General features: G+C 39.3%; 1 protein-coding gene across 6 annotated transcripts in view; it reads left to right on the top strand.

Moving 5' to 3' along the window:
- ASPG (asparaginase) overlaps positions 1 to 12,469 on the top strand; it is a 46,615-nt gene extending 34,146 nt beyond the window's left edge. For 2 of the 6 annotated variants that reach the window (XR_003991112.1, XR_003991114.1), the window contains exons 13-17: positions 4,320 to 4,406; positions 9,153 to 9,289; positions 10,247 to 10,346; positions 10,649 to 10,707; positions 12,039 to 12,469. Coding sequence is in view for 2 of the 6 variants with exons in the window: in XM_030484076.2 (XP_030339936.1) it covers positions 4,320 to 4,406; positions 10,247 to 10,346; positions 10,649 to 10,702 (241 nt within the window). In the remaining 4 variants the exon portion in view is untranslated. Of the gene's footprint in view, positions 1 to 4,319; positions 4,407 to 8,388; positions 10,347 to 10,648; positions 10,708 to 12,036 lie in introns of all 6 variants that reach the window. The other 4 variants (XR_003991115.1, XM_030484076.2, XR_003991113.1 and 1 more) reach the window with 3 other exon arrangements.
- The last annotated feature ends 1,814 nt before the right edge of the window (positions 12,470 to 14,283 follow it).

Below are 14,283 nucleotides of genomic sequence, written 5' to 3'. Positions count from 1 at the left end.
TTTCTTTAGATGGTAAAATGTGGAGTCCCCTTGTAAATAAGAAATAAACTACTGCATTTCTGCTTTTTCATTTGTAACTGCAATTTGCGTGTAGTCTCATTCATTTTATGCATGAAGCTCAACAGACCACTGTTAAGTTAGGCCAGTTGCTTGACATATCAAAATTAATAGCATTCCTTTAATTTCTTACAGTACCCTCAAGGGATAATTCATTTTCAAAACAATAGAATAGTATTTTTTTAATAACAGAAACTGTCTAAGCAGGAAAATGTCTTTAAAAAAAATTGTGTATATTTAATGTAGTAAAAGTACTTCCATTTACTTGTAGAGTAGTGGTAAAAGGTTGAAAATGGGGAGTTGCTCATACAGTGCTGTGAGAACATCAGATTAGAAGCAGTAAAATTACCTCCCACATAAATATGAATTTAAATACTTGATATTTTGCAAGGTTACATTTACATTACTTCAGGAAATCTAATGCAGAGTGAAAATCTAACCACCACTGACTCCAGAAATGCTCTGAAGCCTATCCTTGCAGTATTTGAGCATAAAATTCCCACTGATATGATGCAGAAAACCAAACAAGTAAAACTAAGCTCATCCTGCCATAACCATTCCAGTTGCTAGGGGAGCAAGCTTGAAAAAGAATGAAGCCAGTCAAGTTTGGATGTGCATTACACCTGCACATCTTTCTTTAAAGAGAGTTGGTGGAAGGTGTGCACCCTAAGGCCCCAATCCTGCAAACTCTTACATGTGTATTAATTTCACATGTGTGATTCATCCTTTTTGAAGTTGATTCACTTCTAATAAGTATCTGCCAAGTCAAGGCCTAAGATGATATGTACTGTACAGCACCTTGACTGCTGTAGAATCCAGAACCCTCATGAGCCATAAGAGTTCATATGCCTTTATATTGAACTCAGACTTTGCTCATAGCAGTAAATGTTGAAGACCACAATGAATAATTTATTTTGCTATTAATCCATTAAAATATTTACATATATTGGGGATTTTATCTCCAGTGTTATCAATAATGGAATCTAGCAGGGACGAGACACTAGAAACACTTTTTGTCTGTTTTTTTCTTCAGAGAGCAGATTAATGATAGTGGTAGTATGAAAAGGCTAACTTAAATAACATATGCAAAATAGCATTGCTTCTGCAGCAATGTCTGACCAAGAGCCAACATGTTGGTAAGAAAAGGGAGAGTCAGGAACAGTTCACAGGTGACAACAGCTCCTCATGGTTTTGCTTATCAGATGGGGCTAGACTAGGCAAGCAGCTGTGTACCCCAGGTTAACATGGTGTTGGCCTTCCCTCTACACCTTGGACTTCCATTGTCCAGCAGTTGCTCTGCTTTTGGTTTTATGTTGTCACCTTAAAATGGGATTTGCATTTGAACTGTTCCCAAGAAGTTCATGGCTCATGACATCAGCTGAACTTCAGGCCAGCTAAACTGTGACCCTTGTGAGGCTTTTGTAAAGCCACAGGAGAGCAGAACTTAAACAACTTCTAAAGACAAATATCTCTCATGTGCCTAAGACATAACAGTATCAGAAAATTCACAGCCAGCCTCTTGAAATATGAATAATGCTCTTGTGGTAGGTACAAGACAGCAGAAGTAGTACTCTGGATAGGGCTTAAGTTTCTGCAGAATGTAAATACTGTTTGACAAGCTGTAGTGCGACTTACCTCCCGCACAGTTTTCATGTTGAGTGATGGGAATGTGTGAGGTGGTCCATTTGCTTTCTTGGATGAATCTGTTCTTCACAGTCACAGTACTAAATTTAACACTTTTAAGTTGTGCAATACTATTTGTCCTTATTCTTCCCCTCTCTTACCCTTCCCTTAACAAGCAGCGTGGTATACACCACTTCCTCTTCTTCCCACCATACCAAGAAACATGATTTTGAATGATTCCCAGTCATCAGGACATTGTACTTCTATTTAGAAATGTTTTATTGTAAGCATTTATTGTAAACATTATTAGTTTCAATGCTTAAATATTTATTTTATTTCAAAATATTATTTTTCCTCATTTAAATTTGCTGTATGAAACGTGGGGTAAACACTTCCAAATCTGTCTGTATCAAATTATAGAGTCCCTACTCAGAGTAGTAATGGCTGTGTGGTGTAGGTGGGACATGAAATGCTTTCTGGAGGGAATCTCACTACCAGTGAGGAGTAAATAGTTACAATAGGGGAAAAAAACCCAACCCTGTCTGTTCACTGGAATCCAGGCATACAGACTTCATAGGGGAAACACATTGAGGCAAGATAACACACAACATCATTACATGCTTTGCTGCCTTTTATCTTTTTGTGCTGTCCCATAGCATAGCTTTTATTTTAAAAAGCAGTAGTTTCATGCTGTGATTTCAAGTATAAGGCAGGAAATAAGGAATGGTACAGGGCAGTCATTGGAGAGTAAGCAGACACTCCCCATTTTCAGTTCTGTACCCAGTGTGAGCTTGAGTGAACAGACATATTCTGCTTTAATCTATTTTATGTCAAATTTCTCTTCAGCTAACTACTGTTCTGCTTCAGTCTGAACTAAAAATGTCATATATGTAGAATTCATTCTTCATCACAGATTGAAATAGGAAGCTGTGCCATTATTTGCTGGCTCAAGGAGATTCTTGTGGATGACTAGCCATGTCGTATGGGACCCACCTGAAAAAATATTTTAGATAACTGAACAAACCTGCAGCATGTGCTGTTCCAGCAATGCTTTGCCATGAAACAAAGATTTTATTTTTTTTTTCTGTCAGTTGAAACAAAGTAAAATTTAAAAAAATCTGCCTGGTAGGTTAAATAACCTGTGTTTGGAAAAGCAAAATGATTCCTATAGCATTTGTGCAGTCTTTGTTTAGTTTATAAATTAAGATCTTACATGACACATGTAAGTTTACATAGGCTTAATATGGGTAACTGTAAAGTAACTTCTCATTCTAGATGGAGTTTCCTAAAAAGTGGTAGAGGGATGAGATAAGCGGTTTAGCCAAGTTCTAAAATGGAAAGGTCAATGGCTACTTCCAAGAAAATGCAAGTGATTAAGCAGAAAGTATATGTAAACTTGTGTTTGTTTTTAATTACTACAGATGAGTTTTTAGGTAATGGGTTGGAAAAGCCCATATATTTCCTATTACAATGATCATAGAATCACAGAATGGTTTGGGTTGGAAGGGACCTTAAAGCTCATCTAGTTCCAACCCCCTGCCACGGGCAGGGACACCTTCCACTAGAGCAGGTTGCTCAAAGCCCCATCCAGCCTGGCCTTGAACACTGCCAGGGGTGGAGCATCCACAGTTTCTCTGGGCAACCTGTTCCAGTGCCTCACCACCCTATGGCATGCCTAACTCTTTATTTTGAAGTGTTATGGTGTAGCAACTTACTTATAAGAGGAACTGTGAAACTGCTCCTGATCTACTGGTCTCACCACACTCTTTCTGGAGGAAAAAAAAAAAAAAAGGCGTTTGGATTTGTAAAGTAGATCATTTGTTCAGCAGAGAAGCACACTGTCACCTCCTTTTCAAACCTAGTTCTGAACCTTTCACTAGGTCAGTTGTGAAAAACGTGTTTAGCACATTTGTCATCTGTCATGGTATTTCCTATCAACAGTAGTATCTTTAGAGACCAGCCTTTTTCATAGACTTTCTCAGTCACCTGACTAAGATACAGGAGTTGGCTGGTAGTGCTCAAATATCCATTTTTACCTTTATCTCAAAGGAATGGATAAGGAAGACTTCCTAAAGACTCCAAGTGGAAAAGGTCTTGGGAGGAGGAGGTTAGGAAAAGATGCTTTCGTGGGAGGTTTCTAAGAATACTCACTATAATTTTTAAGCCCTAAAAACCTGGTTCGCTACTACATTAATCTAAAGATTCATTGCTTATCTGTAACACATGCATTTTATTCAAAACTGATACATATGGACATTGTATCCTGTAAAATACAGGAATGATGCTATGTAATAAATGTCCTCACTATTTGCATGTATGTCAATTAGTAATATTTCAAGTGTTAAATTAAGCTAGCACCAATGTAGGGAAAATAAAAATCCTCTGAAGAGGATGCATCCCTTTCATTTTCAGAGCTTAACTTAACACTTCCATGAGCTTAGTATGTGAATGATTTTTTGACTGGGAGTCAGCTCTGTTTACTACATCTGCTACCTTGGAGAAGATTCATTGGTTCGATGATTGTGGCAAATATCATATAAGAAATTTTGCTGTTTGTGTATTTGGGTAATGCTGGATTTAGGACGGAAAAAACTTACTGGTCAAGACACTTACTCTGTTTTTCTGTTCCTGTCATAAAGGCACATACAAGTGATTAATTTGTTACGAGAAACGGGAGCGCACCTTTCAAGCCAGGACTTGGAGAACATTGGAACAATACTCTGCAGGTAAATGTAACACAAGGTGAGGTGGCCCTAAAACTGGGATGAGATGGAACGGGATGATTTTTCAAGAGAGACTCAGAATGGAGAACAGTATGTAGGCAACTTCCAAGAAATAGTTGGGTCCCTAGCACATGATGTGTCTATTTCTGTGCTAGACTAGAGGAAACAAGTAAAATGATAAATTAATCAACTCTGTGTCGGAGCACCAATAACTCAAGAGAGCTCCAAAGCAGGAGGCATTGTGGGGATACATGAACTGGAAGCAAATACACCCAGCTATTTTCCAAGCACTTTCACTGAGGAAGGTTAAAGAGGAAGCTGTGCAAGGTGTGATTTAATAGCATCCCAGTTGGAGAATAAAGCTGCACATAATGCATAATTTTTATTTCCTTAAAATCCACATTTCACTTATGTGGGAATGGCTTCTACCCTAACTATCATGCAACATCGTTCTTAAAAATAACAGAATAAAATAGACAAATAGGTTTAACCCCAATGCTTTTCAACAACTGCTCACTGTCTCTATATTTAATTTAAGAGGATATAATCCTCTGTTAAAGCTGGTTTTCCATACAGTTGTTTTTAATATATAAGATAATTTAATGATATGGATATATATTATGAAAAGAAATAGATGCTTGATTTTCTTTTTCCTGGTACTAGTCCTGAATTACAAATTACTCTGAAAATTGTGTGAAGGTTTCATGTATTTCCTAAAATTACTTACACTTTTTACTTCATTTCTTCTTTTCTTCTCAAAAACAAACAAAAAATACTCCTGAGTACCTTCATATCAAGACTTCGCATAAAGTTAAAATCCGTGCTTCTCAGGGCACTGCAAGTGATAGAACAGAACTAAACCCTTGGTTTGCATAGCTTCCATTTGCGAAGGCAGCAAGAGGAGTGGCTTAGGGAATGACATTCCTCTGCAAATAAATTGGCCCCTTACTTAGCCCTAGTGCCACATGCAGAACCAGTTTAGCCAGCTGACCTGGGAGTAATGCGTCCAGAGAACAAGGGTCCTTTAAACAAAATACGCTTCTAATGCAGTTTGCTGCAGCATTTTAGGAAATATCATACATGCTGCGTCTGTATTGCACGAAACCCTGTTGTTCAAAGCTTCTGAACAGAAGGCGGGAGTGCACGTGCGTGCAGAGGTTGAACAAGGACTCAGCACAGAGGACTGTACTCAGGGTGAGGGGGAAGAGGCTCTCTCACCTCAGCATGGGTCAGGAGCCAGTGTCTTGACTCTCTCCCAGCTGGCAGCTGAAGTAGCGGCTGTGGCCAGAGGCATGTCCACTGACAGACATCACTGCATGGCCTACACCAGGAGCACAGCCAGCCTGAGGCAGTGGTCAGGCTTCAAGACTGCACTGAAGTGTCTGTGGATAGTGGCTTTCCCCTACACTGCTCCCACAGAGCTGAAGGGTTTTCTTTCCTTTTGGTGTTTTAGAAGGCCTGGTAATCTTTTGCACCAAAGTGGACTTTTTCCACAGAGCATTATCCGGATGCCTAGAAGTTATTAAATCTGAGGTACTGGTGTTTGTCCTCCTGACAAAATGTCTCAGGTGCGTCTTCTGGATTATCCTCAGATGGCCTTACTGATACACTCATTTTTCCAGCATGCTAAGGCGCACTTCTCTGTCATACCTCTTACCTCCTCCTTTTAAGCCTTCTCCTTGCAGGCACTTGCACCTTCATGGCAGTCAACATGTTCACATGGTCAAGCTGCTCATAGAACAAGTCCTTTAAGACATCTTCCCTCTGTCGCTACGTACCTATTCTGAAACAAACTGGCTTTCATAAAAGACTATAAACAGTGATTTTTGTGTTCTAATACTGTCTCGGCTTCCTTCTGTTTAGACTTACAATTTTAGAATAGAATAGTTCGGTTGGAAGACTTTGGAGATTAAATAAAAATAAATGTGCTCCATTGGCTTTGGTGATGTTTGAGAGGGAAAGGAGTAACAACCAGAACTGAGAGTTGGACAGTATTAGTGGGAACTCTTGTGTAGGAAATGGAGATGCACACAGGTGCAGCGACGATGATCTAGTTATTAAATCTTTCATGGTTTCATTTGCCAGTTTCTTTTTTTAAGGAGAGATGCTAGCTTGATTTTTAGAGTCACTTTGTTGATGTTTGGTATCTGATTCATGGCTTTGTTTTGAAATAAAAAAGAGATCTCAGTGGTAGTAATTTGTTAAAAATGTCAGAATCTCTTCTCATATTGCAGTGTTATTGTCATCTGTCTGCAAAACCAAACCATGACGAGGTAAATTGGGACACTCAGACTTATTCTGAAGGCTTGTTGAGTTCTGGAGTTGGTAAACAGTTGCTTTGTGTTTGTTTTTTAAAGAAAAAAAGCTCGTATAGAATTAAGATACTCTGTTCAAGTCTGTACTTCACAAAATTAAATAGAGGCATAAAGCCAAACCAGCTTTCTCTTTGATATTCTTAGATTTCATAAAATGATATGATACAATATACAAGGTTGCAGCCTTTCAAAATCAGCAACTTTCAGAGTAAGATGCTTCTTCAATTTAACATAAACTTAGGCAGTAAGGCTTGTAGAAGGAAGGATAAATAAGCCTCTGCAGGAATTAGGACCAAGCTTCTAATGCCTGCTATCTTTCAAATAAGTCTGTTTTTCTTAACTGAGACACGGCGATACTAGCTAAGAGCAGCAAGCTCAAATGTGTTCAGGATGGAACAAACCATGCCTTGTGCTGGACTTTTAACTTGCCTTTTAGGATTTTAATTAAAAAAAAAAAAGGGGGAGAGGGGGAATTTTCTCTTCTGTCAGGGTCACCCACCTCACCAACTAGTGAAAGTGTTCCCTAATCGTTTTATATAGACACTGAAGAAGAAGAATTGCTGAAAAATCAGAGCTTTGTGTCCCTGGGAAAGATGAAATCCTAGTACCTGAGGAGGCAGGAGGGAACCCCAAGGTGTCATTTCACAGTACTCATTGCTTCCCAGATCAAGAACTGCATTGGCCCTTGTCCTTCTAAACCCTCTGAGGCCTGAGAAGCTTTGCCCTAGTACCCTGACAATCACAGAGCACCCGTTAAACATCAGCTCCTGTAACTGAGTTTGCTTGGTGCTAGTGTGACATGAGGCACAAAATCAGAGAGTATAATTGCATTATCACTATTCTTGACATCTTAGCTCCCTCATCGTCATGGCTGCATTAGCCATGCTGAAACTGTGAAATGGGTACATAATAATTTTTCCTGAATGCGAGAGTATTGATAGGCAGCATCCCTGGTAATTATCTGCTGTAAAAGGTATCAGTCAGAGTTTAGTAAAATGTGTGAGGTAGTTCTTTGTCAACAAAGCGGGTTTTAAACATCCTCATAAGTGAATATTGAAGTTATTTTTATTCCATTTCATGATATAAAAATGATGGACTTGCTGCTTTGAAGATGCACTTGTAGTTGGAATTGCTGGCATAAATACCTGAAAAAAACACATAGCAAAGATCCCTATAGCGTATGTTGAGAAGTCCTATGTATATATTTGACTATATGAAGTACACTTACAGTGTGTAAAGGAAATACAGATGTGTATGGCTTGACTATGGAGATCTGAAATTGGAGAAAATCTTTTGTGGTGTTCTTGATTATAATCAATTTAGTGAATGGTAGGAATCTTCTGTTTAGAGTGCTATCTAAATTTTCTCGCAAGCTACATCGCTTTTTGTTCTCTGGGTCACAGTCCCCATAGAATACATTTCTCGCTTGATCAGTAAATGGCTGCTGCAAAATTGAAGACAGTTCTGTGTATCCAGATTGCTCTAATGTCACAGGAGATCACAGTTTTGACCTCTGGCAATGTAGGTTAAATTGCCTTTTCTGAACAGGAGCTATTAGGCAGTTAATTTTCAGTAAGTGCAGTAGTCGTTTTGTTGCTTACAGTGATTCTAGCTGAACTGCCCGGCTATGTAGGTTGGTAATATTTCTAACTGTGCTGGTCTTCGCCCAGTGGTTTCTGCTTTGCACCTGGCTGAACGATGAGATTCTGTTTGGCATATACAGTTCTTTCCTGTCCAGTGCTGGAGACGGCTGTAACTCTCATGTGGTAGGTAGGCTTTTTGTTTGTTTGTACCTTAATCCTGGGACCTTCCAGTGTTAACAGCAAGAGACTTGTCTTTGTATGTGAAGATAATTCTTGTGCTCCAGAAGTGGCTGCTAAGCAATTTCTTCTTTGCTTTACTAATGCTTACACTTTTTCTTTATTAATTTTTACTTTTTCTGCAGCTTCCTAAAGGTCTTCCCACTGAGCTTCCTGTTAGACTGCTGCTGTTTCCTTATTGCTTCTAGGGGCCTTTTTTTGTGATGTCAGTTTTCATTAAGGATTTATCGATCCTTTTCTTCATGATGTCAGCCTGAAGCACTGTTAAATCTTATAGCACCCCACTGCCACTTCCCTGTTCTCCAAAGATCGTAGCTGTAGGTCTTCTGCCCTGACTCAGGGTTGGTGGGATTGCAGGGAGGAACACAGAGACTGTTTGCTTTCCCTTTCCATGCCCAGCCTCTGGGACTGCTGCAAACAAAAGCTTCTGACTTTCTCCTCAGACTGCTGCAATTAGAGGCTTCCACTCCCCTGAAAACATTTTTTTCAGGTACTTAAGAGATTTAATCAACAACAGAAGCGATTTCAGCCTAGCAGAGAAATGAATGTTGCAGCCGTGCTTTCACGGTTTCTTTCATAAGCTTAGCTGACTGTCTGCCCCTTGCATCTTCCAGCCTTCTCCACTGTCCACCAGGTCTGCCTGGCTTGGTTGTCATACTCAGGAGTTCGTCACCATCCTCCATCCCTGCTGCCAGCAGTATGCCTTTCCCCCCACAGCGAGCACTGTTTAAGGCAGCAAACTCTGAACTTTGTAAGTCTGGGGAGGGTTCCCCCTCTCTTAATGAGATTCAACCTCACTTGATTATGGTTCTGCTGAAACAATCTGCAAGCACAAAGCAAGCTCAGGTCTGCAGCCTGACAGATGTTGTGTCTTGAGAAAACTGAATGTAGTCCCCTTAGTCTTGCTGTTGGTTCAGCCTGTCTGCAGGCTTGATACAGACCATCATGCCTTTGCATATGTACAGGCTGTTAGCCATTCTTATGCCAAATAGAAGTTCAAAATGAACCTTAAATATTATGGATGAGACTACCAGCAGATGTGTGAAGAAACAATCTGGTGTATATTATGTGATTAATTTTGATCCTTTCTATTGCTTGTTGCACATGGCATAAAGACAGAGGTCATCTTTAAAAAGCCTTTTTTTTTTTTACTTGCACATTTAAATGTTACAAATTATTCTATAAATTTCAAAAAATGTTGCTGTGTTACTGTCCAAATGAGACCACGTAAATGTCCTGTCCTAACTTCCAATAGCAAACATAGTTAGGCAAACTTGCGAGGGGGTTTCTAGTGGTTTTATATAGGGCATGCTGATTGCTAGCACATCTGCTTGTGCTCTCAATACAGCTGCATCTTGATTTACCCATTGCCCTCCCCCCAACTCATTTCATGAGATAAATATTGTGTTGTGAAATATGAAACTACGTGACTTTTTTTTCCCCTTTGGTCATAGTCACACCCACTATGTGAAACCAGCCTGTTGTAAGTACTTATAGCATAGCCCTATTAATTTAAGGAACTGATTCATCATGCTGTGTTGCTTGCTCAGCTATTCAAAGCTGTTGTAATAGTGTTCCTTTGCTTACCTCTCTACCCTGGCAGCCATGTTGAGCCTGTTCTGGTTCAGCTTCTGCCTGCTGAGCTAACTGACAGGACCCAGGAGCACACCGAAATATTTAGAACCAGTATTAATTATTCTTTTTCCAGCCTTACAGCTAAAGGCGATGTGGATGGGCTGTATGCCTGGTACCTAGCTGGTGCAGACCTGAAGCAAACTGGTTATGATGGCAGGAATCCCCTACAAGTAGTAAGTGTGCATATGGCTGTACCTCTGTATGGTGTGCTAGCTGTCGGGTAACAGTAGTTTGGGAAAAGTAAATACTGCTTTGTGGACTATAGAGCAGATTAGAGTTTGTTACAAACTCAAATCTGATGCTGTTCTGAAGTAATAAATTGTTGGAGCCAGAATTTTCTCATCTATGTCAGAGGAATTAAAATTTAAATTTGATTTTAATTATTTTGTGGTAACATATTCTTACTTCCCACAAGTAAGTATTTGCATGTCCTGGTGCACAGGATGGCAGGATTTATTCATGTTTCTACTTACAGGCAGAGGCTACAGGGCATAAGGAGGTTCTTGACTTCTTAAGACAAAAACAGTAAAGAAGGTAAGATCTTGGTTTCAAATGCACAGATCAGCATATACATGTATGAAGTGGGATTTTGTATTTAAGCCCTAGTTCACCCTGGGGCTGGTTCAGCTGCTGTTCCTGCCTTAGTTTCTGATAACGTGTCTGATTACTTTAATCCTTCTTTGTAGAGTGGCGCTAATGTTTATTCCTCTTTCTGCCTAAGCCTGGAAGTGCTCTCTTGTGGTGCGTTCCACAGTGTGGTTCTGAACTTGGTTCGGAATGTAAAAGCTAACAAAATAAAACCACTAAGGTCAACAGTCGTGTTCCATTGGCCTGTTGACTTGCCTGCATTAGAGAGGAAATGTGTTTTATTGGACACTTTGCCAGGCCTGGTTTTTGGTATGCCGTGCCCCCAGCACAGGAGCATCCCCTTCTCCAGTAGAGCTGTGAGGTGATCACGGCCATTTGGCTTCACAGCTTCCCACTCAGGAATTGCTGTTGTGCTATCTACAGCATTTCCACTGGTGCTCTCCTTCTAGCTTCTAATGGAGTGCCATACACCAGCCCATCTTCTAGCGTAATGTAGTCAACCATGATGAGAAACATGGGGCAGATTCTTAATAGACAGAAGGTAGTTGTGCTACACGCACAGACTGCAGAAGGCTCTCTTTCAGCAGAGAGCTCTGCAGCGGGGTTCCTCCCCCTCCCGGCACAGAACAGGGCAGCGCTATGCCCTCTCTCTTACCAAGGCTCTAGATGTAGCTGCCTGGTTGTCTCTGACATGGACTTGCACCATGAATCTCTTTTGTGCTGCTAACACACAAGGTGTGTTTCCCTAGCTTGTGTGCATGTGAGGCGGGTGTGAGCCTCGTGTTCAAAGCATCAGATCTGACAAGTCTCTCTATGGGAAACTTGTCTGGGCATTTGACCTTCTCCAGTGTTGTGCTGTGCTGTTACTGGAGACATGTAAAACACTTGCCTTTAGTTTCACAGAACTCCTTTCTGATGCAATACGTTGTTGATTTAGGTATTTTTTCTCCAATATATTGGCAAGTCTAATCCCAATTTAAATATTGGGAGGAGATATTCTCCTTTAGTTAATAAAATTAACATTAAAATTAGTTAAGGTTTTTGCTGCATTCATGACTACCTTGCCACATGTTAAATATGAAGTGAATATGTTAAACCCTCAACTTCTTCATGGATCATCTTTTAATTCCTTTGGACTGAGCCACCAGTAGTGTAGGCAGTCTGAAGGAAGTCTTCAGTACTGTGTGAGAACTTGCTTGGCAAGCTACCAGGTAGTCTCTTCTTGGGAAGGTTCTGGATACTGCCTAGTTCTAAACATCCATTTTCTCTTTCTCCAGAGGCTGTAGAAGATGGTCACCCTCTTCAGAAACACCAGCTTTGGACATTAATAATGTTAAATGGTTGTGGGAGGAAAAAAGGAAAGGAACAGTGGAAGCTGTGGTTGGAGCACACAGGAAAGCTAGAGCTTAGAAATATCCTTTATTTAGGATCACATTAATTAATTCTTACTCATTTTCTAAAAATTATTTGCTGCTTTACCTTTTAATCACTTTTCTTGAAAAGAAATGTTTTTAAAACAAGTGAGGCTGGAATGTATTGCCTTTATGTACAAGTTCTGGTTTTAAAGAGGCCTTTTGAATCTTCTTATGTTATCAATGAGGACAGTATCGCAGGCCCAGCAAACAGAATGCTGTGGTGAATTCATACAAAGAAAAAACAGTGGATTGTGCGTTTCTGGGTTTCAACTAATAAAATCTCTGAGGAACAATGTTGGTTTCACTTTGTTTTTTGCCATGGCTTGTATCACTTCAGTTGCAATTACAGCAATTGTGAGTGTCAGTGCAAACAATTGAATCAGTCATGGGCATCTGCCTGCAGTTGTGTACTAATCTTCACCAATGTGTCACTATAAAACCTCACTTAAAATGAGTAGGAGGCAGATGCCATAAAGCATGTTTGTGGGACCATCTAAGTGAATTGATTGTTTTGTTTCTAATAGCATCTTTCCCACATCCTGACTGGAATATAATCAAGATTGCTACATGCTGGACACATAATTCTTTGGACAGTATTAACAGACCCCAAGTTTAAAGTTCTAACACTTTCAGGCTAAAGAAAAAAAGCAATACGTCTTTACAGCTGAGTCCACCCTACAATATGTAAATGCAGAGAATACTTCAGGCAAATGCATATATTGGAGATGGCAACTTTTAATTTCACATACAGCTGCTGCAATAATCTATGTGGATTTTCTATCTGCTTCATCTGAAGGGAATCTTTGAAGTGCAGATAGTTTTGTCTTTTTCCTCTTTATACTCTTCAACCTTCCCACAGCTATTCTTATCATGGAGAAAAGCTGCATGGAGTACTTGCTGAGCCTGCCAGTATTAAAAGATTCCCAAGGTATGTTGCATGTCAGATCCCCCAAAAACAAGGTAACTGTGCTTGTAGTTTGAGGAGACACTGTATATGCTCCATTTAAAAACAAAACAATAACATAAAACTGCCTGATTTTTTTAATGTGAAGAGTAGTGTACCTCTTCACTACGGACACAAAAATTACAACTATACTGTCTCGTTATTAAATAATTGATGTTACATAGCAATAAACATGCTTTAGATTGAATAAAATTAATACGGTATTAAGTCAATGAGATCTAACATCAAAAATCAGGCTTCAAATTCATCACCTTTTGCGTGTCTTATCTGTAAATACATAAAGGTGATGTAGGTAACAAAGTAGTGTTTGTGAAAACTTTTACGATCAGCAGAAAAACCAGGCACAGACTCTTCTTCATGTGGAGTTTAGATCTACTGTCTTAACTCTTGCCTAGTCAGTAGTATAAAAGCTGATACACTGAACTAGTAAATCCCTTAATAAACTTCTCTGCAAGTGACTTTCTTGGGATTGGAATATTTTCTTCTTTTTTAATGATTCTCAAATGCAATCACTTGTCCATTCTTTATTTCTGTACCAGAATGACTGACTGTAACATATGTAGAAGCATCAATATTTTCCTTATACTTTCAATAAAGGCTCATCTGATCTACAGAAATTTTTCTAACAAACAATAACATTCTTATATTTCTAAGATATGACATCCATCTAAAGTACAAAATATACTTTCTTTTTTATTTAAAGAGAGAATGGTATTCTGGTATGAATTACTGAAATATAGGTCTCAACAGTAAAACTGAAGGAGAGGGAAGAAAACAGGCAACCATTTTCTTCCTGCATATGAGCCAGGTAAAGACAGGAAGGATGACATTTAGAAATGTGATCCATTAAGACGACTTTTAGTTAGAAGCTCATAAAGCTAAAATGAACTGGTGTGGGTCCTGTTTACAGTGAGAATAAAGCAGTATTAGCTTCTTTCTGACAAACCTTTACAGAAATACATATCCTTTTCGTATGTTATCTTGCGTAAGTTAGTGTTCCTGCAACTTTCTGGAAAATTTACAATTTGCCTTATAAATAGACCAATATCAAACAAATGTTTTAATAGCAAATGCATGAATGCAAATTCAGCATATATCTGAGAAAGAATTGGATTTCTTTTACACGTCAAAATTCCATTCAAG

The sequence above is a fragment of the Strigops habroptila genome, chromosome 4 (genome assembly GCF_004027225.2).
Source record: "Strigops habroptila isolate Jane chromosome 4, bStrHab1.2.pri, whole genome shotgun sequence".
Classification (NCBI taxonomy): domain Eukaryota; kingdom Metazoa; phylum Chordata; class Aves; order Psittaciformes; family Psittacidae; genus Strigops; species Strigops habroptila.
The sequence above is the reverse complement of the archived record's forward strand: the minus strand, read 5'-3'. Positions and strand labels throughout refer to the sequence as shown.